The sequence below is a fragment of the Lemur catta genome, chromosome 17, assembly GCF_020740605.2.
Source record: "Lemur catta isolate mLemCat1 chromosome 17, mLemCat1.pri, whole genome shotgun sequence".
NCBI classification, from domain to species: Eukaryota; Metazoa; Chordata; class Mammalia; order Primates; family Lemuridae; genus Lemur; species Lemur catta.
The window spans coordinates 16,977,102-17,003,982 of NC_059144.1; the positions used below are offsets into that span (position 1 = coordinate 16,977,102).

The 26,881-nt window shown below is 41.2% G+C and overlaps 1 protein-coding gene across 2 annotated transcripts in view; it reads left to right on the forward strand.

The window, feature by feature from the left end:
* The window catches only part of PTPRT (protein tyrosine phosphatase receptor type T), a 1,002,137-nt gene that overhangs the window by 639,083 nt on the left and 336,173 nt on the right, over positions 1-26,881 (forward strand). For both annotated transcript variants that reach the window (XM_045528255.1, XM_045528256.1), the window contains exon 8: positions 7,562-7,858. In XM_045528255.1, the coding sequence (XP_045384211.1) occupies positions 7,562-7,858 (297 nt within the window). The remainder of the gene's footprint in view (positions 1-7,561; positions 7,859-26,881) is intronic.

The window sequence follows — 26,881 nt, forward strand, 5'->3', positions numbered from 1 at the left end:
AGACTATCTAACCTGTAAAAGACTCATCAGCCTTCCTAGTTCCATCCTGCACAGTTGTTGTGTCTGCATCCCCCCAGCATGAGTCTCACAAAGGCAAAAATTTGTCAGCCTCATTCACCTACAACACTAATGCCTGGCCCACCTCAAAGATTCATAATACATTTGTAGAAAGGAAAGAATAGATACAGCAATACCTTAAGGGTTAGGTTTTCTAACACTGAACTGTAATTGGTTAAAAGCATGAGCCCAGCAGCCAGTTAGATTGAGAACTAGGTCAGTATCCACAGCAACCTACACAGCTCCTGTTTGTCTCAATGGCTGTCCTGTCTCACCCCTCTTCTGGGTTGGAGGGGTTGCATCTGTATCAAGTATTGTGCCTGAGTTTGGAAGATGAATCCCTAATTCACCTCATAGCCCTGACAGGCAGGGAGCATCACCCATGTTTCACACCTGAGAAAAAGGAGGCATAGATGTAGGTAGGATAAATGATATGGTTAGGTCCAGGTGATGACAGAGCCAATGTTCTTTTCACTGTGTCCTGATACCTCCATGTTCAATAAATATTTTTTAATTAATGAGCAAGCTAATGAACAAGTGAATGAATTCCCTTTTCTGTGGCATTGCTGCAACAGGTTAGCGACAGAGTCACCTCCTCACAAGGTAACATGCATCACCTTCAGGTGACTCCATTTGTCAGGGTAGATAGGAGCCAGCATTTCTGGACTGTGGTATTATCAGCATCTCCAGAGGAAACTTCTGGATTCCAATCTTTGCCAGCCTTTGTAAGATGTTCATGACAATACAGGTTGAGTATACCTTATTTGCAATGCTTGGTATCAGCATTATTTCAGATTTCAGGTTTTTCTTTTTTCAGATTTTGGAATATTTGCATTATACTTACTGGTTGAGCATCTCTAATCCAAAAATATGAAATCCCAAATGCTCCCATGGGCATTTCCTTTGAGCATCACATTTGTGCTCAAAAAGTTTCAGATTTTGGAGCACTACAGATTTTGGGTGTTCATATTGGGGATACTCAATCAGTAGTCAACAAATTTCTGTCCACCAAATATCTGCAATACCTTAGAGGTGGAAAGTAAACAAGAGAGTGGGCTTGGATGATGCTGGGAAGAAGATGGATTTTTATTTTGTTCCTCTTGCCTTTTTTTTTCTTCATGTATCATATCCATGCAGAAATTGCAAATTAATGGTCACTTCGAAGTATCTGTCAACGTATTACTGCTCTTGCACTATCAAATTATGTTGGCAATAATGTTTCCAGCTGCCTAGGACTCCATTGCAATTTAATTTGAAAGGAACTCAAATTGCATCTCCAAATGGATAAAAAATTAATTTTACATACAAGCTATCCACCTCCACGTTTTCAGCCCCATGCCCCAAATTATCTCAATTGAAGTTCAACTTTGAACAATACATATGCTACAGCCAACTCCACATGCAAAGATGAATACATAGCAAATTCATGTGTTGGAAATCTGCTTTGCTGCTTCTTTTTTAATAAGATGTTCTGCCTTGATTAAAGTCATTAGGAGATTCTACAGCTATTGCCTTTGACAGCAGGGATGGAGGCTGAGTCCATACAGAACAAAAAAAGGAGGCAGGAAACTTAACCACATGATTAGCCTTAACCATTAGAGTGTAAAGAGAACCTTGATTCACTCCTTTCCTTATTGCTTTTCCCCTGAAGTATATTAGCACTTTAATTCTAGTGTTTTGGTCTTTGGTTATCACCTATTTTCTATGTTTACTCATTAATGTATTTATTCATTCATTCATTTATTCATTCAGCTGTTATACCTTTTAGTTATAAAAATGAAGAGATCTAGGAGCTCACAAGTTAGCAGGGGAGGTAAACATGAACCAAATGTATAAACAATTACCCTACATTTGATAAGAGCCGTGGCCAAAGTGTGCTAGCAGGTTAAAGAAAATAGATCACAGAGGCATTCACTATGGACAAGGGAGGCTGGCGGAGAACCTTACAAGTATAGGACGGCGTTGCACCTGGGCCCTGAATATACCAAATAGGGATTGTCAGTGGCTCCAAAAAGAGGGAATAGCACGGGCAGAAGCATGGAGGCATGAGAAGATTTGGGACACACTGTGTTTTAGGAGTATAGGACCTGAGAAGTGAGAAGTGGGGACGCAAAGCAGGGGATTTGGGGGTGGGACGACACGAGCTGCAGGTTGTGCTCAGGTAATAGGTTGAAAATGGTACTTCAGGATGGAAATGGTACTTGCATAAGAGCCGACATGGAAAGGGGAGAAGAGCTTGGAGGTGAGGAGGACCAGTCTACCTTCCCGAGGCTGCAGCAGAATGGACACACTTCTGAAAACATGGGTTGGTCAGCCACACATGCATGTATGTGTGCACACATATGTACACACGCCTGTCCCCTAACATGTGCAAAATCACAAATGGGGCTGGGAGAAGAATACGAATGGCAGCTGTTTTCCCTTCTCCCTTCACCCAACTCCCTCCCTCTCCACAAAAGGCCCCCCGTGCACATGTGTGTGGAGACCTCCGTCCTCATGTGCAAGTTCTGTCCACTTTCCCAAAGCAGCCATCCTTTGACCACCCCTTGGGCCAAGGGGTGCTCACAGGAAGGACAGACCAATGGAAGAAGGTCACATAGGCCCTGGAAGTGAGTTTAGGGCCCCTTGGGCAGAGAATTCTGGGGTGTCAGGTGCATGGGTCCAGAAGGAAGAGCACAGGGGCAGGTGGACGCGGCCCATTGGTGCACTGAGTCCTCGTTCTGGGAGGAGGGCACAGTCCAAAGAGTGCCAAAGTGGGCTCTCCAAACACACAGCTCAGGACAGGGCCCCTGTCGCCCAGTCTCAGAGCATATAGAAAGTGCACCAGAGGTTGAGCCACTTTGATTTCCCATCAGAGGATGATTTTCCAGCTTTCAAGACAAGCCACATTCTCTCCCTGATGTTGGCCATCTTCTTGGCCTGGAGACTGTTACTCAAGGAGGTCATATGGACAGGGCTTTAGCTGGAAGCAGAAACCTTAGGCTCTAGTCTTGAATGTATTTACACAGGGGATGTAAATTCAACAAACCAATCTCCACTGCACACACAAGTCTTTCTCAGCAATTTCCAGCTTGTTTGCACCAACCTGAATGTAAACCCAAGACTCTCCCTGCTGCAGGCAATTACTGGAGCAGAAGCTGAGTTTGGCTTCTGAGGTGTAAGGGGGTCAGATTGAAAGCATGAATGCTTCCATCACACGTTTTGAAAACTAGTTTCCATTGTATAGGATTTCAGAACATTCTCTTGCTTGAATACAAAAAAAGGAAATGTTTCCCTTAAAGACCCTGCTGATATGCTGAAGGAGGCAGAACGGGGACTGTGGAGTCAGGGGATCTGAGCTCAGTCCCCAAGAACAGGCCACCGTCTGTTCATCTCATAGGAACTGCCCCTCGAAAGCCCCTGTGTTGTGTGCTGGGGTCACTGGGCAAGCAGACCGTGGTCCTTTGCAGCCTAGGAGGGCAGACAGGCAATGAACAAGCAATGCCTGGGTGGCACGACAAAGGCTGAGTGTGAGGGACAATGGTGCAAAGTGCCCTGGGAACCCAGAGAACAGGGATTTGGCTGTGTGGCCCTGGGTCTCAATTTCCTACACCATAGAGTTGCTTTCAGAAGGCAAGTGCTAAGAGCAGCACCTAGCCCAGAGACACTGCTTCAGTAGCTGTTGCCTTTCCCTTTGCTTATTCAAGCAGGGACTCCATTGAGAGTTTTTGAATTTACAAAACACTTTCACCGACATATGCCCAACCTGCAGGTCTACCAGAGTCCTTCTTGCGTTTTGCATATGAAGAGATTTCCTTGAACCTCTTAACTTCCATAGCCTGGGGAACCTCCCAAAATTTTGGTAACACACATGGACATATTTTCCAAGGCCCCTTTGCTTCTGGTCCCTGTGTTCCCATGTGGTATCTTATTTGGCCATTTGGCCCAAGGCATGCAGATTTCAGCTTTCAGTCCTTCCTAGAATCCACAGGAGATCCAATCACAGGAAACATCTTTTTGGTATCTTGAGGACCTTGCTGGAGATCTTATTATAGAAACACACGAGGAGGGTCATATTGATCTCCACCCAACATTCTGCTGTGCTCACCCTCACACCTCTCCTGTTCAGCCCGAGCCCCCAGTGAGCGCATTTTTCTCTTCCTTTGGAGGCTCAACAGAAGTGGTACCCAGGCCCTGAGAACACAGCTTCTACTCCAAACAAGCCTCTTAAGGCATTTCTCCAAGAGAGGCAATTCTCTCTATGAGGAGTACCTGCTGTTAGCCAAGGCAATTTTCTCTCTTTTTACAGTTCATTTTATGCTCATTAGCAGCTCTGAGATTAGTGTAATAATTTCCACTTTATAGATGAGGAGATGGAGGCTCAGAGATGAAGTGCCCTTGCCCAAGGTCACATGGCTGGTGAGTGCCAGAGTCTGGCTTCAAGTTCAAGCCGTGCTCTGGCCAGTACCACTGTACCCTGTGGCCCATTGTGACAGTCAGTCACATGTGCTTGGGAGGAAGCAAGTGGCTTTTCCTGTGTCCCCACCTTTTCACTAGGCAGGGGTGGTGAGGGGAGGTGTCTCTATTGTGCTGCAGGCTGACAACGTCCCTCACCTTCTTTGAAAAAGTGCCCCTGCCTGCTTCTTCCTTTAAGAGAAGCAAAAAGGTGTTCATGTGCACACCTCCACAGGTGAGCTCCAAGGAGAACAGAGACTAGAGGCGGGAAGATGGGCCAGAGGTCGGCTTAGCACTGAGTGCATTTAAGCCCCGCATCACCTTCTGGGGCAGGTCTTGGGTTCCTGAGAGTCATCTCTGCCTTATGGTTTTGGCTTTCTCACAGCGGTTCTCCCCAGGTGTCCCCAGACTCCTGTGGATGGTGACACACCCCATGATTATGTTCTTTCCCTGGTCTCAGTCTCTGGGGTGTCACAGTGCAGAGAAACCACAGAGGTTTGGGACTCTCATAGACTTCAAATCTCAGTGGTGCCACTCACTCTGTGGCTTTAGACCAATCACTGCACCTCACGCAGCGTTGGTTTCCTCTAGGGTAGGCCTGCAATGCCTTCCTCGCAGGTAGTGAGATTTGCAAACAGAGCACGGATCCTTTCAACTGATCCCTACTGAGGCTCTTTTTACTAGATGTCGGGTCAGGCAGACATGAGTTCCAAGCCCCACTTGGCTACTTGCTAGCCTTGCTACTCTAGACAAGTTCCCAGAGCCCTCTGGGCTTCCGTTTATTCATCTGTAAAGGGGGGTTGGCAGTCCTCCCTCCCAGGGTCAGGGGATGATTCAGGAGACAGAACCTGACACTTGTGGCTGTGGCTCCATCAATGGTATTTCGTTGTTATGGTTTTGTTTGGGCTTGAAGGCTATATTGGAGCTCTCAGAAATTATATTTAAATGGGATATGGCACATTTTAACATGTTTAACAAAATGTGGACTTAGCCTTGGGTTCAAATGGATCTTACATGTTCCTGTTTTCACTCCCTCATGAAAGGAGGTGAGAGCCCCAGGACAGTGAATGTCCTATGGGGGTCTTGGCATCAGGGTGGAAGGTGCCCCCAGAGGAGGAGTGTTGAGTGGGTCCTAAGTGGGGGCTCGGGGGTGGCCTCCCTGCCAGGAGAGTTCTGGAATCTGGACAAGTGGAAAAGCTCCGGCTGGGCAAGGCTGGTGGTGATGCCCAGGGCTTTCTGGGCAGGCAGCTTCTCTCTGTCTCTGTGTCCTCTGTGCTCGGTGCAGTCTGAACCACTCTAAGATGTCTAACCAGCAGCGGCTGCCGCACCCAGTCATAACCCCCCCAGCTAAAGGGACATAAAGGGACAGCACTCTTCACCTTCTGTTCCACGTGGGTTCAGCAGGATGGGCCCACAGCAACAGCTGATTCAATGTCACCTTCTCAAAGTCACCCATGTGATTTTGGGATGCTGGCTCTCCTTTCCACAAAGGACCTGCGTACATGAATAATTAATTGGGTTGTGAGAGTGACAGTGAATTCCTCAGTTGATCAGGGGCCGGGGTTGTCCGATCTCCCCGGCAGCCTCATGCCAACAGCCACATGGAGAGCTCTGGGCTGGCTCACCAAGCTCCCTGACGTTATTGTGAAGAGTGTCCCTTGATCAGGCTCTGATACAAGTTATAGGACATTTTCCCCATAGGGACAGATCAACTGGCACCAAGATAACCACCAGCCCCAGCTTTTGTTCTTATAGCTGTACTGGTGCAGAGGTAACCTCACCCCTAAATAATAATATTATTATTACTATTACTATTTCTGCAAAACAAACAAACAACACCCCCCAGCTACCATATATGGACTGCTTATTAAGTTCCAATTCTAACTGCTTTACAAACAGCTTATCTAATTCCCTCCTTCCCTGCAATGAGGTTAGCTACTATTATTACCATCATTTTACAAATGAAATAAAAAGTAGACCAAAGAGGTTACATAACTTGGCAAAGTCCTATAGGTGATATTGAGGAAAGTACTGATTTAATCCCTAATCTGTGCTTAACTACTCCCAGCTGAGGGACTCTGACACAAGGCGACTCTGGGGGCGACTCTCACACACATGAGAAGTTATGTTTCCATTGTAACAAATGCCTAAACCTCAACATAGAACGAGCTTTACATGTGGGGATTTTTAAAAAAACATTTTGTTATAATCTGTTTGGTACAAAACATCTATTTAATATGTATAAAGTATAAAGAGACTATTCATAATGAAATACAAGGCATAGTCAATGCTATATATAGGTGTGGGTCTGGGACCAAGCTCAGTGGGGAGGGTGGAGCAGGAGACAGCGCTGGGTGAGCAGGCACTGTCGGATCTGCCTTTAGGATGGTGTTCCTGGAGGGGCCAGTTTGGGAGAAAGTGGAGAGGAGACAGACAGGTGGAGAACTGTCTGTCACAGGAGGCTGCGAAACCGTGAACTGTCTTGTCCAGAAAGGAGGGGAAATCCCAAGGCAGAGCCAAAGGGTGATGGTGGCAGCGTGGAGAGACTGAGCTGTGGGCATATTAAGGGTGTGACTCAGTTTCCAGCTTCTGTGCCTGGTTGCTGTTGACTGAAGAGGGGAGGCTGGTCCCCAAGAGGCGAGGATGTGGCTAAATTAAAAATAAGGAAGCAGGTCAGCATTCCAGCAGTCACGTGGGCAAGCATATCCCAGAAGTGTTGTGTGTGCTGTTGGTGGTACCCAAGATGGTTTTTGGTGGCACCTTGATGAACCCTTAAGAATTGAACAATTTTGCATTTATATTTAGGGTTAACATTTATTTATGGCAAGTTTTCCTTCTATATATTTATTTTTTTTGTTTTAGCTGTGTGTATTTAAATAAGAAAAAGGGAGATTGACCTAAAGAAAACTGCTGTCTAAATGATACTGCACGCTGCCAAAATCAGGAAGGCTGTGACTGGGTGGTGGAGATAAGTTTGGAAGAGCTGTTCTCCCTTGTGTTAGCGGGACATGCACCTGGCCTTCCTGACAGCCTGCTCAGAGCCCTTGTGTCTCTCGTGTGTCTCTTGCAGACCCAGTGCACGGCCCACAGAATGTGGAGATCGTGGACATCCGAGCCCGGCAGCTGACCCTGCAGTGGGAGCCCTTTGGCTATGCGGTGACGCGCTGCCACAGCTACAACCTCACGGTGCAGTACCAGTACGTGTTCAACCAGCAGCAGTACGAGGCCGAGGAGGTGATCCAGACCTCCTCCCACTACACCCTGCGCGGGCTGCGCCCCTTCATGACCATCCGGCTGCGCCTCCTGCTGTCCAACCCCGAAGGCCGGATGGAGAGTGAGGAGCTGGTGGTGCAGACCGAGGAGGACGGTGAGCAAGCGGGGAGAGCTCATTAGGGAGAAGGGGAGGTTAAACCTGCTCATGGGGCCATGCTAGTCAGTTGCGCTGTTTTTATTCTTCCTGCATTTTTAATCTCCCCCACCCCCACTACCTTTTTTGGTATCTGACTCTTTTCCAAGGTCTTCAATGAAGGACTATGCAAGCTGTGCACCGCACAACTCCAGGGGGTGCTGTTCCCACCACAGCGGCAGCTCTGCCACAGACATGCACTCAAGTGTGACCTTTCTCTACCTCCATCCCGCTTCCCTCTTTATACCACCTTCTCTGCGCAAGGTTTAACAACACTGATACCTCCCCAAAGAGAAAATGTGTATCATATTATTTAAACATGCTGAGTTTGGGAGTCAGATAACTCTGGATTGTGTAAAAATTTTTAAAAAGAAAATACATATGAAAAACTTAGCACACTCAAATTCAAAGGCATCTCAAATTCAAAGTGTTCAAAAATGAACTAATCTCCTCTTCTGCACTGATGTCTGTCCCTGTGTTCTTCATCTCAATGAACTGCATCTGGTAACTCAAGATAGAGACCTAGAAGCCTGCCTAGGAGTGCCCATTTCTCCCTCCCACCCTACCCCGCCTCTACACCTTACAAAGTTCTAATGAGTCTGCTTCCTGCAGTTTATCTTCCAACACGCCTCATAACTTGAGACTCCAGGAACATGGCACCACTACCCCTGGAGCACGTAACTTTTCCTGCCTCTCTGTCCTCAGCCATGCCCTTTCTCCTACGGGGAACAGACTTTTCTTCCATGTTTGCCGGACAAACTACTGATCTTTCAAGACTTTGTTCAAATGTCACTTCCTCCAGGAAGTCTTCCTTTACTGCCCCAAACTGGCTTCGATATTCCTTCCCAAGTTCCCTTTAATTTGTGTGTAACTCTGCCACAACAGTCACCTTAGGGATGGGGTAGGATTTGCTGGTTCTAGGACTTATGTAAGAAACACTTCTCCATGGCTGTATCTCAGTTTTCCCTCCAGCCAGGCTGCCTCTGGCCTTGTGGGGTATCTTTAGTTAGTTCCCAAGAGTCAAACTCTGATATTAAAATGCATGTGCAAGGGATGGATTGTGAAGCTTTTCCCAGGGGAGACTGGGAGGGGAGTTGAGGAAGCAGAACAGGAAAGGGGAGGAAGCCAAGGTGCAACTTCTGGCCAAGTCCAGCAAAGGTGGCTACAACCTGAGCCTGCAGGGGACGCCACAGGCTGGACCATGCATCATGGATGTTCCAAGTCAAGGAAGGGAACTTTCAGCCAATGGTTAGGGGCAGGGATGAGGAGAAGAGATTAGGAGGTAAAATTTCAGGAACTTTTGTCTCTCTGTACCTGCAGGCAAAAGATAGAGGGGCACAAAAAATGTTAGAAAGGGATGCGAAAGGATCCAGCCATGGCACTGTCATTGTCAGCTACACGGCAAACACCCTGCTTGACTCAGATTAGCCTTAGAACCTCAAGACACAGCCTGTACCAAGACAATCTTGTGTAGTGCTCTTGTTTCATGAAAGCAAATTCTAAGATCCCCTGAGTTATGGCCCCGGGTGGGATCCAGATCCTCATCCTCAGCTGCAAAGCCTCACAAGGAAACAAGGGAAAGACTACCAGCCTCTTCTCACCCTGTTTCCCAATTTCCACTTCCCCCTCTGTCCCATCCTAGAACTGGAAGTTTTTCCCCGATCCCCCTTCAACTTCATCCTTGCAGCCATCCTGTTTGCAACCCCCCCTCCCCACCCCAAGCTGGGCACTGGGTCATCGTGGAGGTAGCAGCAGTGAGGACCCAGCCTCTGTCACCTCAGCTCCACCCCTTCCTGACCTTGCACTGAACCTCAGTCTTCTGTGGGTACAGCTCTCCCCACCTCCAACCACCATCTTCTCTAGGGAAGCTGAATGCTCTACTTCCTGTGCACCCCTCCCCACCCAGCCTCCAAGGGACGGGGTTAGGCATCTGGCTTTGCCTTCATTCTGCAGCCCTGAGCTGTGACCTGAATGTGGCTTCTGCTAAAGCTACCAGAGCTTTCCCTAGAACTGGCTCCACAGTTTCAAAAATGCACAAACCCTTCCTCCAGCAGGTAGAATAATGCACTCTTGGAAAAGGTAGATTCTGAGGCCAAGCATGCCTGGGACCCTTAGAGCCCTGGTGTCCTCATCTATAAAATGGAGTTAATTATAGTAGCTACCTTATGGGTTCTTGTGCACGCGAAAAGGGATGATATATAAGGAAATTGGGCTAATACCCAGCAGATCGTTAAGTTTTCAATAAATGTGGCTACTGTGTGTTTGCACTATCGTAGAAAAAAATATTTCTTGACAAAGGAGCATCTGGCACAAGCAACTCAGCAACCACTTAGCTTCTCCAGAGCTCTAGATATCCACTCTAACAGGTTGTAGAAAACACAACATAGACTCTCAAAAAGTAACAGTGTGCTTGGGGCCTGATTTGAGAAGCAGAAGGAGGGCAAAAGGGAGGTTTAATGACTTGTATTCACAGGGAATTCCTGGTTGTTAGACAGCTAGGAGCCACTGTTGGACATGAGCATGAAAATCCAAGACTCAGGAGATGAGCAGTAGTGCTGAGCCAAGGAGCAGCTCAGGGCGTTTTTTTCAAAGATGCTCTGCCTGCCTGGGACCGCTCTGTGAGGATTCCCAACACGGGCACCAGCAAATCCCAAGTGCCAGCTTTAAGGCACGCCTTAACCTCTCCTCTTCTCCTTCTTGTCACCAAGGGAAAGAAAAATCACAGGGCCTTTATCAAAACAATGTGAGAGCAGCAATGCTTTGAAATTAAATTTTAATTAAACATCATTAATAAAATACCAATTCCTGCTCTACAGGAGATATGTGGACATTATCATATTAAAGACACCAACACATAAGACACCAGCCCTCAGTTCTGAAGCTATTTTGAGGCCCCACTGCAGAAACCTCTGGACGGAAGGAAGGTCTCAGCAGAGTGTGTATGGCAGGATTAGGTTCCATTCTTCCTGGGGAGGGGGCCGTTTCTGTTTGCTGGGGAACTCCTTCACCTCAAGGACGAGTTGAGGATACAGCACGGGGCTCTCTAGTCGATTAACCGAAGCTCCCCTCGGGGAGCCAGAGAGCAACCTTTAGGATTGAGCTGAAGGGATTCATGCTGCTTCCATCCGTGCTACAAAATTGTCTTCTGGGGAATTTTAGAATTTGTAATTTCGGCACCCCAGTGCTTTTGAGGGCCTGCAGAGAAATCCACCACTGGAGAGAGCACCTCATGGCCACTGAGCCCGGTGGCTTCGTCTGGGAAGCAGCTGCTGATAAGAGACTGAACAGATTCTTTATTTTTTCCTTTTCCGCAAATGTGTCAGACAAAACCACAGCTCACTTCCTTAGTGGTTACTTCTCCACCTTTAATCACACCACAGCCGAGATTGTGAAATGGAATATGTGAGGCCTTGAGAGATGAAAGCCACGTTGACGGTGGGCTCATTTGCCTATCTGAGCACCTGCCCTGTGCTGAGCACCCACAGGCGTGTTATGTAGAGTGACTCGGGCTCTGCTTTTGCCCAGCATTCTATTGTGAAATGTTTCAAAGCTATAGAAAAATTGATAGAGTAGTACGAAGACGACCTGTAAACCCTTCACCTGCATTCAGTATTTGTTAACACTTTGCTACATTTACTATTTCATGTGTACATATATATGGAGAGAGAGAGACAGAGACAGAGAGAGACAGAGAGATAGTTTTCCAGAAAGTATCCGGCTGTGTAAAATATGTTCTCATTATATTAACAATGGCTTGATACTTTCCAGACAGCCCATGTATATCTTACATATATGATAGATATGCATGATGTGGAAATGTCATATCTATAAGTGCAGACAATATTTTTAACTACTTGGAAGGAAATTACAGAAATCATGACAGTGGACTTCTAAATTCTTTAGCATATCCACAATGCCATATAACCTCTAAGATGTTTAGTATTAATTTTAAAATAATCTAATATGCAATCCATGTTCACATTTCTAATAATATTAAACCTGATACTGTGTGACAAAAACCAGAATGCAAGATATTTTTGACACGAATAGTATGGCCTGGGTGGTGATGTATATTCCTCCCTCTATCCTGTCAAGAGGCAGGCGATGTCAGGGAGCCCACTGTTGGTGGTGCTGCGTGTGATCACTAAGGTAAGATGAGGACTACCCTTCTCCTCCCGTAAAGGATCCGTGCAGTGATACTTTACAGGTATGAGAATCCTATTCCCCTAAACCTTTCACTTGATGGTTTTAGCACCTCTTGATAATCCTCACCTGAATCAACTATTACATCGGCACATTCAAAAGGATGATTTTTAAATCTATCATTCCCTCTACATTTATTAATTAGCATTCTACTTTATAGAAGAGCTTTTCTTTCCTCATCTTCCTCCTCATTTTTAGTGTCCCTAATGATTCATAGATTATTTTTTGACTCAGTGCATTAAAATCCGCTACTGTCATTATTCTTTCTGATGCTCAAATTTTCTTGACTGTGCCTGGTAGGAGTCCCTTTACGCTGGCTCCTAGGTCATTTTGACACGTCCTCATTAGTCTTCCTTGCTTTTAGCACAACAAAATATTCTAGACTATCCTTGTAATGTCCCTGCTCCAGACCTGAAATCAACCACTTACTAAGGATTTCTAGTTTCTTTCAGTGGGGAGTGGTATTTTGGTACTGAGATATGTGTCTTAGGTGTGTTCAATGATGCGTTACTGCCCCTAGGCCCTTCAAGTGGGGAGAGCTAGGAAATGGGATTTATCTGCTTTAATCATGAGCTCATACTGATTTAAATCCAATACCTCAAGATTCTTCTGCACATTCTATACATGTATCTCCCTTCTCCCACAGTGAGAATTCTGATTCTCCACATCAATATATTAATATTTTTTTCCCTTTGCTCCATCCTACAACACATATAAAATAGTATCAGAATTATAACACCGATGTCACTAACAAATAATACAGCTACTAAGTTAGGTTAAAGAATTCAGGTTTTTTTCTCCCCTTAGGCTGCATCTCACTAAGCGTATACAGTCAGAATACTGCATTCAAAAGTTTAATTCTTTTCTTTGTATGAGTATTTCATCAGTTTGATACCCAGTTAGGTTCATTTGTTTCGATTTTAAGGCTTGCCCTCCCCTCTCCTTTTTAATTTAATTTCATTGTTTTAAACATGTAAAACAATGGCAAGTTTCAAAAGTCAAAACTCTATAAAAAGGTACAGTCTGAGAAATATCTTATCACCGTCCCTCTTTTGCACTTTTCTAATCCACACATGAAAGGTAGCCATTTTCATTCATTTCTGGTTTATCTTCCCTATAGTTCATTTTGCAAAAAGTAAATGATATTTTTCTTTCTCCTATTTCTTATATGAAAGGTAGCGTCATAGATACACTTTGCATGTTGTGTTTTTGTTCACCTAATATATCCTGGAAATCACTCCATTACCCATTCTCTCCAATTTCTTCATGCTTTTATAGCTCTATGGTACTTCACTGTGCGGATGGATCTACCATGGTTTATTCAACCACTGTCCACTGGACACTTAGATTGTTTCCATATTCACTATCACAAATAATACTGTGGCAAATAGCTTTGTGCGTATGTTTTTTGATACTTGTGGAGATGTATCATCAGAGTAAATTCCTAAGAGTAGGATTGCTGGCATCAAAGGGTAAATGCATATGCAGTTTTGTTAGATGTTGAGAGATACTCCTCCACAGAAGCTGTATCATCTTGCATTTTTACTGACCATGTAGATTCATTTAATCCTAACACCAAATGTGAAAGAGCAAATGGTATTATTTTTCCCAGTTTATAATAAGGAAATTTAGGTTCCCATATAATTTTTAATAATTACATAAAATATAATTGATTATAGTTTAATAACATTGCACATAATATATGTTAAATTAATTTATATTTAATATGCTTAATCGCATATAATAGATTTATTATTTCATTTAATGTCATACATTTTAAAAAGCTCATGTACTTTAATTATGGGGAAGACTGACATATCTCAGGCATGAAAGCCTTTATTTTATGTACATTTCAAACGATCCTTATCATCTGGTTTCTCAGGTCACAGTAAGCTAGAAGGAGGCTGCATGTCGCTAGGGATGGGTACATATGTGGTAGGAAAATGTGGCATGTAAAACCTGGAATAGAGAAAAGTGAGAGGAAAAGCATAAAAGGTAATAACAAAGCAATAAGTAAAGCAGTCCAAGTCTTTTAGCAGAAAAGTAAAAAGCTGTGTGCACCGTAGTAAGTCCTGAAAGCATGGCTTTGTTAGAGCTCAGTACATTTGAGAGGTTTGCAAACATGACCTTGAGAGGGTAAAGAGAAACGTACTTATGTTTTTCAAATGTCCACTATGAGCCAGGCACTGTGCTGAATGTTCTCTGTTCCTACAGTCAGTTCCTACACTATGATGTAGATGCTATTGATACACTTGTGCAGAAAAGGAATTAATAGATACCAAAATCTTACCTGTGAACCCTTCTCTGACCACCTAATATGCAATCCCACACCTGGCCACAACCTCCCTAACATTCTCCTTTGTTTTATTTTCTCCACCACATACTTTATATTTATTTCTTTAGTTTATTATTGGTTCCTCTATAAGGAATGTATAAGCTTTATGAGATTAGAAACTTTGTTTTGTTTTGTTCCCTGCTGTGTATTCCCCAGCACCAAGAACAAGGCTGGTCCATAGTATGTGCTCACTAACTATTGTTGAATGAATGAATATCTCACATCAAAGTCTATGCCCCTTTCATGATACCACAGTGTCCCATATGTGGGCATGGTTTAAGAAAGTGGGGATAGGTATGATGGATTTTAGCTATATTTAAAGCTGACAAACTGGCTTGCTAGAGCTCATTATTAGCATCTCCTCCAAGTTCAGTAAGACCACATTAGTTGCTTGAAATCAACCATAGTGGGAATATTTACACCATGGAAATTGGCAAACAAATTATATTTTTTTCCTAGATAGCTGGTTGTGAAACATTTAGTAGCCTACCACTGTATAGTTCAATTAAAAGGCTTACATTGGATGCGTTATGGTGTTAAGATTTATCTGGAACAAATATTTTTTCTCCAACAAAACTAGAAAATATAAGTAGATATGAATTGTCTAAATCTCTCTGACTTTTCTCCATAAGACTCTAGGGGCCCCAGAATTATTCTCAAATTATTTTAATTTTTCTTAAGTTAGTTCCAAGCCTCTTTATAAGGAACAAAAAGCAACCTACAAATAAATATGGCACCTAAGAAAATGGAGAGGCCTAAGAATGACCTAGACAAGGAAAGAAGGAAGGGAAATTCCTGTTGACTTGTGCAGGCTCTGTGCTTTTATATATGCTGCCTTGTTACTTCTCATATCAACTCCCAAAGTTCACCATTATTAACCCTACTTTTCACCTGTGGAAATGGAGAGGAAGAGAAGAGAGGAGAGGAGAGGAAATGAGAGGAGAAAACTTCCCATGATAACACTCTGTCCTCTTTTTGTGTTGAAATGAAAATTTCCCTTAAATTACCACCTGACTTTAAGGCACAAGAAAACATCTGGTTTAATTACAGTGAATTTGCGTGAACCCACTGACAAGAAGCACAGTTAAAATTAGCAAGTTTAGTGTGCTTTTTTTTTAAGAGAATGAAATTATAAAGTAATTAACCTTTGTTGTAGAACTCTGTCAAAAGGATGGAAAGTTCCATGCTGTTAGATAGAAGAAGAAATGAAATTTTGGAAAGGGAAAATGTGGATTCATTAAAGAATTATAAAGAATAAAAGAGTGGAAAAGCAGCACAGAATTAGAAGATAAGACAAAAAAAGAGGAATCTTTTGCCAAGAAGTCTTTTCACGATGAGAGAGAGAAAGAGAGAGAAGACCTAGTTTAATCAAAGGACAGTAAGTCTACTTCATTGAAAAGGATATCTTGACCCATGGAGTGGCAATGTAGGGGGTGGGAAGAGCCTTGGTCTTGGCTGAGACATCCTGACTTTGCCACTGACAGATACCATGACTACCTTTCAGCCTTCTGGACCCACATGTCTACCAGGTGGTGAAAGAAAGGCGTGTTCCAGAAAATACTTTGGAAACAGAAGGATCTGAGCTATATCCAGGCTTCCTTCACTGCTTTGTTATCCAACCTTGGTGAAATAACTTGCACCCTGTACGCTTTAGTGCCCCCTTCTATAAAATGGGGTTGATAATACTACCAGCCTCTTTAAAGAGGCTGCACTACACGAAAGTCTGTATGTAAAACACTTAATTTACTCTCTGCCAAGAGCTGTGCTAATGTGTGGCCAACATCAGACATAGTAGACAGCTTTTTATTTGAGACTGTTTAGGAAAAACCAAATCAGAATTGATGCAAAATTTCTGTTTGCCATGGCCAAGGGACCATTTTTAAATAACCTCTAACCTCTCTGTAATCTCAGTTTCTAATGTCTCACTCTGACCACATCTCTCTTTCAATTTATTCCCTCCAGTATCATAGCTCCAAAAATTCAACCCACTAGCACCTGCTACCCATTCATTGTGCTCACTCCCTTCTATACCAGCCTAAACTCTTTGGTTAGCCACTGCACTCACTCCCTGGTATACTCCCCCGATATCTTGGCTCCATTCTCATTTCCAGGTATTCACAATCCTGGTTCCATCTGATTTCCTGTCTTCCCTTTTGTACCCTACTACATACTCTCACTTTGAAGCCAGAAGCACCACTGGAGCAGGCTTTTAAAATTGCCCAGTAATACTGTATTTCCTTGGTCCATTCATACTTCTAGTTTCCCAGAAAATATTTCTCCCCTGTTTTCAGACTTCCAGCACCTTCACCTGTCCTTATGCTCAGTTGATGACCTTGGTGCTTAATTGACTGAGAAAACTGAAGCCAAAGAGACTCCTTCTAGCTCTGCTCACCTTGCCCACATATTTGAACCTCCCCCCTTTTCTATGGATGAATCAGTTGTTTTCTAAACAAAGGCTCATTTCTCCACTTAATGCACCAAATCCTACTTCCTTTTCCCTGCTCAAGGTCATTGCTCCAGCAATTGTCCCCTTTCTATCCTATATCAAAATTTCCCCCTATAACTGATCATATTTATCACCTTCCACCCAGCTGCATTTCTCTCATCTCTAAAAAACAAAACCAAAAACACCCAGCTCTACCTTCTCTCCTCAGCTACTATCCCATCCCCTCTTCTCTATACACCTTTTTTTTCTCCTATTCTCTCTTGAACCTACTCAACCAAAGTAACTCAAATTCCTAACATTCCACCAAAACAATTCTTTCAAGGTCATCTGTGACCTTCACTTCACCAAATCCAATAATCATTACTCACAGAGTTAGATCTTCCTACTTAACCCATTGGCAACATGTGGCACAGTTGATTGTTAAATCCTCCTTAAAACACTTTTTGCACTTGGCTTCCAGGACATCACGCATTTCTAGGTTTTCTCCTTCCTCAGTGGCTCCTCCTCTTCGGTCTTTTTTGCTGGTTCCTTGTAAACATCTCGACCTATTGGCTCACTTTTGGGGACTCTCTTCCTTTAACTCTATACCAGAGGCTGGCCAGATCTTAAAACATAGGCTTTGTGGACTGGACAATCTGTACCAGCTATTCAACTCTGCCTACTTGTAGCAGGAAAGCAGCCAGAGACAATAGATAAACAAATGGGTATGGCCATGTTCCAATAAAATTTTATTTACAAAAACAGGCAGCTGGTTGGATTTGGCCCGAGGGCCATAGTTTGCTGACCCTGGCTCCACATTCATTTTCCTAATTATTTCCTCCAGTCCCTTGGCTTTAAAATCCATCTATATGCTAATAATTTCCCCAGTTACTATCGCCAGGCCAGACCTCTCCCCAGCCCTCCAGAGTCATTTGTCCAACCTTCTCTTCAGCCTCTCCACCTGGATTGCTAATCAGCCTCTGGAATTAGACAGTTCCAGACTGAGCTCCTGGTCATCCTTCAACTACCACCAAACTCATTCATCTCACTGTCTTCTCTGTCGCAGTTAATGGCAACTCCATTTTATTAGTGGCTCAAGCCGAAAACCTTGACTCTTCACTTTTGTCAGACCTGAGGCCCTGGATGGCACAACTCCAAAGAAAACCCGTCACCTTTTATTGTCTGCGATTGGCACCTCCTGACTTTGTCCAGAGCAGCAGCACTGCTCGCTTACCACATCTGGTCCATTAGCATATCTCTATGTCCTTCTTTCAATATATATCAAGACCTTGGCCACTTCTCACCGCCTACGCTAGTCCAAGCTACTGTGCTCTCCAGCCTGGATTACCCCAGCAGTCTCCTAAATGGCCTTTCGTCTTCAGCCCTGGCCCCTGCATTCTTTTCTCAACACAGCAACCACGATGCTCTTGTTCAACCATGAGGCAAATCGTATGACCCCTCTGCTCCAGATCCTCTGATGGCTTCTCATGTCCCTGAGATGAAAAACCTAAGGCCTTACATTGGCTCACAAGGCCCCAAGTGACCTGAATTCCCACTTCTGTTTGCCTCTCTGACCTCAACTCCTTCTACTTCTGCCTCACTGCACAAATTCAGCCATTGTTCTCCAGTATATCAGATGTGTCCCTGCCTCAGGGCCTTTGCATTTGCTGTTCCCTCTGGCTAGACTGATCTTCTGCCACATAAGCAGGGTTCCTTCTGCTCCCTCTTTATTCTAATGTCACTTTTCAGGGAGTTCTCCTCAGACCATTCTATTAAAAACCTGAAGCCTCCCACATGACACTCTTTGTCCCTCTTTCCTGCCTCATGCATCTCCTTAGCAATTATCATCTGACATGATGCATATTTCACTATATCTTTTATTCTCTGTCTTCTCCCACTAGAATGCACTCCACAGAGACAAGAATTTTCCTTTCTATTTTGTTTACTGCTATTTCCCAAGCACTTAGAACAGTGCCAGGTAGATAAGTAAGCACACAATAAATACATTATGGAATGAATGAATCCTGAATCCTCGGAGACAAAATAGATTTTAAAATTATTTACCATAGAAGTCAGAAGATGATTGTAGAAAGCTATTTAACATCCTCAGTAAGCCATGAGAAGATATGGCTGCTATGATTAGCAATAACATCATTCAGAAAGAACAGACTGAGGTAAGGACACCACTGGAAATAGTAACAATCCTAATTGGCTCTGCAAAAAAATAAAATTAGTGATCTCCAGGCTACCCTAGAGCCATTCTCAGAGAATACAATGAGACCAGGGGGAGGAGCAAACACATGGAGTATTTACTTTGTGCCAGACACCTTGCTAAGCACTTTATGTATATTAACATGTTAAATTCCCACGAAGACCTATGAAGTAAGTCGTATTTTTATCCTCATTTTAAAGTAAGGAAAGTGAGACACAGAAACTTTAAGCAACTTGCCAAGGTCTTCCAGCAAACAAGTGGTGGGGACAGGACATAAACCCAGGAAGCCTGGCTTCAACCCATGGTCTTTGTCATGCCAAAATACTTCCTCCTGTGTCTAAATGGTGAAAGTAAGAGTTTTGATTCAGGATGGCAATCTGATGACTCTTCTTAAACTACTTTCCTAAAGAAATATAGAGAAAAACACCTTACAGCTGCCCTGAGATCTATAAAAGGATGCTGAGCCCACACCAGGAAGAATGAATGCAAAGCATTGTGGGGGAGGGAGACCTAAATGGGAAAGAGATGGCTGAGCTGAGATGGCTTGGAAAGAAACCCCCCTGGGGCACAAGAGGAAGAGATTTCCAAACCCAACTGCATTCATACCCCTAACTCTGACTGCCCTGCACTAAAGGGAGGGGTGGGCCAGGAGTGTGGGATAGGGAGGAGTTGGTGTCATGGGCATTTTTATTTCCTAGTCCATGGTGCAGAAGACCAGAGCTCCCACCCCAAGCCTGCATCCAGGGCATGTGGCTAATAAGGAAAGCAGAGGGCTGTGATCCAAGGCTGTCACTGGAAGGAGGTGCTCCCAATAAAGGGAGAGGCAGTGTTCCTGGCAACTAACTTTAAGCAGTCTTTCAAACATCTAAAATTCTCTCTCTCTGCAGAGAATCTTCCTGCTGCCTGATTATTTCCCTCCCTTAACGGCTCCTCATACCACTCCCCTACAAGACAAGCAGACCTCTAACCCAGCTAAGTAATGCATAAGTGTATCTAAGTTCTCCCTTTTCCTCTGAGTTGGAAATATTTAAAATAGGGACTCATGTAGTCATTAGCAGAATGACCCTGTAAACCAGACCATCACATACCACTTCTTACAAGGTTGCAAAAAAGAAAGGTTACTGGACAAATGAAAAAATGCTTTTATTCTTATTAAAAGGGACTAATCTGATAATGCAAAGCAAATGCCTCCTAAGAATTACAGCAAGAAAGAAGATTTAAAAAAAAAAACAAACACTAATATGCATGCTTGCTAATATCTAAATAAATGCTGGGGTGGAATATGTTCATGGAATGAAAGTTAATGTTGTAAAGGTTTGGGTTCTCCCAAACTGATCTTTGCAGGGGAGTTTAGCACTATTTACTTTACTTATTTTATTTATCTAATAACAAATTCTATTGTGCTTAGGGATTTGTGCTTAAGGAGTGAAAACTGTAAAGAAAAATGAGGTCATGGTATAAAGTTGACTACTGATAAATTAATGAGATGATTATTTGTATTATGCACTTGTATGGTGCTTATTTCACAATAATAAAGATAAAATGAGGATGCTATATATAATTTCATACCAATAAATTTGAAATTTAGGTGATGGGGAAAAAATTCTGGCAAAATATAAATTAAAGAAACCTAACTGAAGGAAAAAAAAAATCCTATATAGTTCTACAACAAATAAAGAAATAGAATGAGTAATTAAAAACTTACTTTTCCAAAAAAGAAAACATCACATCAGTCCAAGGTAATTTTACAAGTGCAATCAGAAAAACACTTAAGGAATTTGTAATCCCAATCTTACCTACACACTTTCTGAGAGAGGAAAAGGAAAGACCCCCCCCCCCCCTCAATTTATGACAAGACTGTAACCTTGATGTCAAAACCGGACAAACTTATTGTGAGAAAAAAAGAAAGCAGATGCAAACAACCTAAACAAAATATTAGCAAACAATCCAAAAATCTACACAAATAGGAAAAAGAATTGGTTTATTTCAAGAAATCAATATAGGTTTAACTTTAGTAAATCCATTTATGTAATTTGCTACATTAACATACTAAGAGAGGGGAAAAACATATCATTACTACAGTAGATATAGAAAAAGTGTCAGTTAAAACTCAGCATGATTTTAAAACAAAATATCCTTATATACCGGAAATAAAAAGGACCTCCTTAACCTGAGGAAGTATAACTACAAGAAAACCTATAAACACCATATTCAAGGATGAAATAAAAACATCATTATCTTTAAAATTGGAACAGGACATATACCTATCATTATTTCCATTAAATATTGTATTGGTGGCCCTAGTTGAAGATAAGAAAATAAGATGGAGTTAAAAGATTGTAAAAGGACAAAACTATGATTAACTAGAGATGCTACAATTATCTACGTAGATAATCCAAAGAAATCTGCACATGAATTTTTAAAACTAATAGGAGAATATAGCGTGTATGCCAAGATATCAACATTAAAAAGTCAATTGAATTTCTATTTACCTAACAAGTATATGGTATTTTCTTAAAGACACTACTTACAATAGCAATAAAAATATAAGATATTTAGTAAAACACTTATCAAAAGTTTTCAGGATGCATGTATAAATGTATAGAACACTAAAAGACATTAGACAAGGCCTAAATAAGAGTATACCATGCTCATGGATGGAAAAAGCTAGTATCATAAGGACATAATATTAGCTCTCAATTGATCTATAATACATGCAATTCCAATACAAAAATAAAACATTTTTTGATTAGGTACAAGCTAGTCCTAAAATAAATAAATAAATATATATATGGAGAAAAGGTAAGAATAGCTAAGACAGTCTTGAACATGAAGTACAAAGTTGTAGGCCTTGTTCTACAAAATATCAAGACTTACACGTCATTATTAATTAAGAAGGTGTGGTATTGACACAGGGGTAGTTTAAGAGAACAATTGAACAAAGTGGAACTTAGAAATAGATCCATACATATGTGGAAATGTGATAGAAGGTAAGGGTAACATGACATAGCAATCGAGTAATTAAAAATTTTTTTTCCAATAAGTGTTTCTAGGATACGGAGGAAGAATTGAAATTGAATTCCTTCCTCACATTATACATGAAAACACAAATGTAAATGGGTTGAGGACATTTTGTCAAAGGTGTACCTTTAAAACTTTTGATGAAAATTTAAGAAAATATTCTTACAACCTCAAGGTACAGAAAGTGTTTCTTAATTAAAACTCTTTTCTTTGGGATTATTCAGAAGCAGACCCCATGATAAGGATTCAAATGGAAGTAGTTTATTTAGGAGGTGGTCTCCATGCACCCTGGTAAGAGAAAAGGAAAGGGAGACAGGCAAGGGAAGGAAGCCAATGCAAGATGTGCTATGGAGAAAATTACCATGTGAATAACTGGGTTTTGGAACAGTGTCATTCCAAGTGTGGTTCAAGGATAAGCATTGACTTACTAATTCCTTATGATCCATAACAAGATAAAAAGGAGGAGGTTACTTTTTTTGCATTTTAATTTCACTTTTACTTTTAAATTTTACTTTTGTAGTAATTAATTTTTATTGTATTTTATGATAGTATCAATCCATAATGGGTTAGAAATTACCATCAGCATCACCATCATCATCATCACTGGGGTTTTTAGTGTTTGAGATAGGTTTTGAAGTTCTAGTAGAACAGGGTGTTTTAGGGCATTAACTCTCTGGCTCTTCTTGCTTGCCCTGTATGGAGACCACATTTGCCCCCACAGCATTTAGGTAAAGTAGCAAGTGTTTTGCAGTAAGCATTAGTAGGATGTGGTCAGGGCACCAACAGTGTCTGACGTCTGATACTGTTTGTCTTGCTCTCTCTTTCTCCCATACAAGAAATGAAAAACTCTGATAAATTTGATTACATTAAAACTAAGAACTGATCTATATCCAAAGGTAATATTTAAAAAAAGGCAAGACACAAACTGACAGATTTTCTTTTATAACACATATAGCCAATAAAAGGATCACTATCAAGAGCCTCTACAGATCAACAAGGACAATCATGGCCAAAAAACATTAAAAGATGCTCAGCCTTTTTAGTAAATAGATAAAAGCAAGTAAAACCTCAAGGAAGTATCATTTCACATTTATCAGATGATTTAGAACTTTAAAACCAGATAATACCAAGTATTTATAAAGATGTAGAGAAGTGGAAACTTTCAGAACATTGCTTGGGGGAGAATAAACTTGCTACCACCACTTTGGAAAACAATTTGGCATTATTCAGTATAGCTGAAGACAGGTATGCCCTTCAGTTTCCATATCCTATTACAAAGTGTACCTTAGAATCAAATGTACAAAAATATTCTTACGAACTATGTTCTAAAATGGCCCCATCTGAACACAACCCTAGTGCTCATCTACTGTGGAATGGTGGGATAAATAAGGATATATTCATGAAATGCAGATGAAATTACAACTATGTGTGTCAACATGGATGAATCTCAAAACAATGTTGAATGAAAAAGGCAAATCATATACTAAAAAATACTCCATCCACACATATATAATGGAAACCAAGAAAAACTAAAGGATATACTGCTTTGGGATACATATGTTATATATTGATAACTACAAATAAAAATAAAGAGAATGTTTAATGTAAAAGTCAGGATAATATCTTTTTTTTTTTGATGGGGAAAGGAGAAGTCAATGTGGATGGACATACAAAGTGTTCCAATAGTACAGTGATGTTTTATTTCTTAGAATAGTGGGCACATGTATATTTATTTCATAATTATTTTTTAAACTATTCATACATTATTATATATACATTTTAATATAATGTAAAACATTAATAATGTAAAACATTATAAGAGAAACTTTTTAATATGATTCAAAAAACAATATGAACTAATAAAGTCCTAGAAATGCAGTTTGTAAAAAACAAAAAAATATATTTTTAATTGAGGGACATAAAAAGAACCATTAATAGATAAAAATTTATACAGGATTACTGGGTAGAAGGACTCTTTGTTACAAAGACGTATCCTTTGCCCCTCCCCCTCAAAAAAGAGTAGAATGCAACTACAATAAAAATTCTGATGGAAGATATTTCAAATTGTATAACATTATTCAAAGTTCTTCTGGAAAAAATAAATAGGTAGTGATACCTCAGAAAACTTTTCACAAGAAAGATAATAAAAATGAAGGCCTTGTTCTACTAGGTATTAAAACATGTCATCTCAACACAACAGAGAGATACTGTCACAGAAGCTATGATTCAGTGAAATAGAACAGAAAGCCACACAGCATATGTCAGAATATAAAATAATTTAATATGGTGATGATAAGATGGCATTTTAAATCACTGGGGAAAGTTTTGACTGGTTAATTAACTGTCCTAAGAAAATTGTAAAGAACAACAGTTAAATTTCTAACATGTACAATGTACAAAATAAATTCAGACGAGTTAAAGTGTTGGGGGCTGAAAGAAAAAGATAGGAATAAATCATAAAATAAATAAATTATAAAATAATTATTCATGTGTATTTGCAGTGAGAAAGAATTTTCTCTAAACTGGAAAGACCAAGTGGCCTAGTGCTACTAGCTTCAGATTCATTGTCACAACCTCCATCAGATAGACCTTCCTCAACCTCCATCAGATAGACCTTCCTCAACCTCCATCAGATAGACCCTCAGATGAATGTGTAGACTCTGCATGTCTCTATTCAGCTCACTTTCTTCTCAATAATTACATCTTCTCCACTCTTCTCAAATTCTTTTTTTTATTTTTAATTTTTAATTATTATGGGTACATAATAATTGTATATGTTTATAGGGTACATGTGATGTTTTGATGCAAGCACACAATGTGAATTAATTACATCAGGGTAATTGGAGTATCCATTACCTCAGACATTTAACATTTCTTTGTGTTAGGAACATTCCGATTCTACTCTTTTAGTTATTTTAAAGTATACCCTGACTTATTGTTGATTATAGTCACTTTGTTGTGCTATCAAATAGTGTTCATTCTATCTAACTATCTAACAATATTATTGTACCGATTAACCCACTCTATTCCCCCTACTTCATGCCTGCTGCCCTTTCTAGCCTCTGGTAACCATCATTCTACTCTCTGTGTCCATGAGATCAATTGTTTCTAATATTTAGCTCCCACATATGAGTGAGAATATGCAAGATTTGTCTTTCTGTGCTTGGCTTATTTCACTTAACATAATGTTCTGCAGTTCCATCCATGTTGTTGCAAACGGCAGGATTTCATTCTTTCTGTGGCTATATAATATTCCATTGTGTATATATATCACAATCTTTAGCCATTCATCCATTGATGGACAATTAGGTTGATTCCATATCTTGGCTATTGTGAATAGTGCTCCAATAAGCATGGGAGTGCAGATATTTTTTCTTTTTCCTAGTTTCAAAATATAATATTACAGAGGTACAAATGTTTTTGGTTACACAGATCACTTTTATAATGCTTGGGTCAGGGCTACAAGTGTGCCCATCACCCAGATAATGTTTATTGTACCAATTAGGTAGGTTTTCCTCTCCTCTCCTCCCCTCTTTCTCCCTGGTTGATTTCCACTGAGTTTTACTTCCCTCTGTGCACATGTGTGCTCATTGGTTAGTTCAAATTTAATAGCAAGTATATATGATGTTTGTTTTTCCATTCTTTAGATATTTCACTTAGGAAAATGGTCTCTAGTTCCATCCAAATTGTTGCAAAAAGCCTTAATTCATCCTTTTTCCATGGTATACACATACCACATTTTGTTAATCTACTCATGAATTGATAGGCACTTGGGTTGATTCCACATCTTTGCAATTGTGAATTGTGCTGCAATAAAGATTCAAGTGCAGGTGTCTTTCTGACAAAATGATTTCTTTTCCTTTGGGCAAATACCCAGTAGTGGGACTGTTGGATCAAATTGTAGTTCTACTTTTAGTTCCTTGAGGAGTAAGACACAAAACCATGAGACTTCTAGAAGAAAATGTATGAAAAACTCTTGTAGATATCAGCCTAGGCAAAGAATTTATGATGAAGACCCCAGTGGCAATTACAGTAACAATAAAAATAAATAATTGGGACTTGATTAAATTAAAAAGCTTCTGCGCAGCTAAGGAAATAATCAACAAAGCAAATAGACAACCTACAGAATGGGAGAAAATATTCACAAGCTATACATCTGATAAAGCACTAATAACTAGAATCTACAAAGAACTCAAGCAAATTAGCAAGAAAGAAAACAAACAATCCCGTTAAAAAGTGGGCAAAAGACAGGAATAGAAGCTTCTCAAAAGAAGATAGATAAATGGCCAATAAACATATGAAAAATGCTCAATGTCACTAATCATCAGGGAAATGAAATTAAAACCACAAGGAGATACCACCTTACCCCTGTTAGAGTGGTTTTTATTAAAAAGTCCAAAAACAATCGATGCTTGTGTGGATGCAGAGAGAAAGGAACATTTATACACTGTTGGTGGGACTGCAAATTAGTACAGTCTTCTCAAATTCTTGATGCAGCTTGTCTCCCACTATGCTTTTGGTAGATGGCTTCACCCCCCACTTCTCAAGAAAATAAAACCATTAGGACCCCTAAACTCCTCCCTCCAAAGCATCTTCACATTTTCTTGCTCTCCTCTCATGAAGGGAAATGTATCTTCCTTCAACCGACCCCTGCTCCTGCCTTTTCAGGATCCTACCAATATCAGTTATCCCTCTCCTTCCCACACTTCTATCTCTTACCTCTATTTTGAGTTTTTCCTGGTGCCTTGAATCCTGCCGTAACCTCTCTTATCTATGATGGGGGGTGCT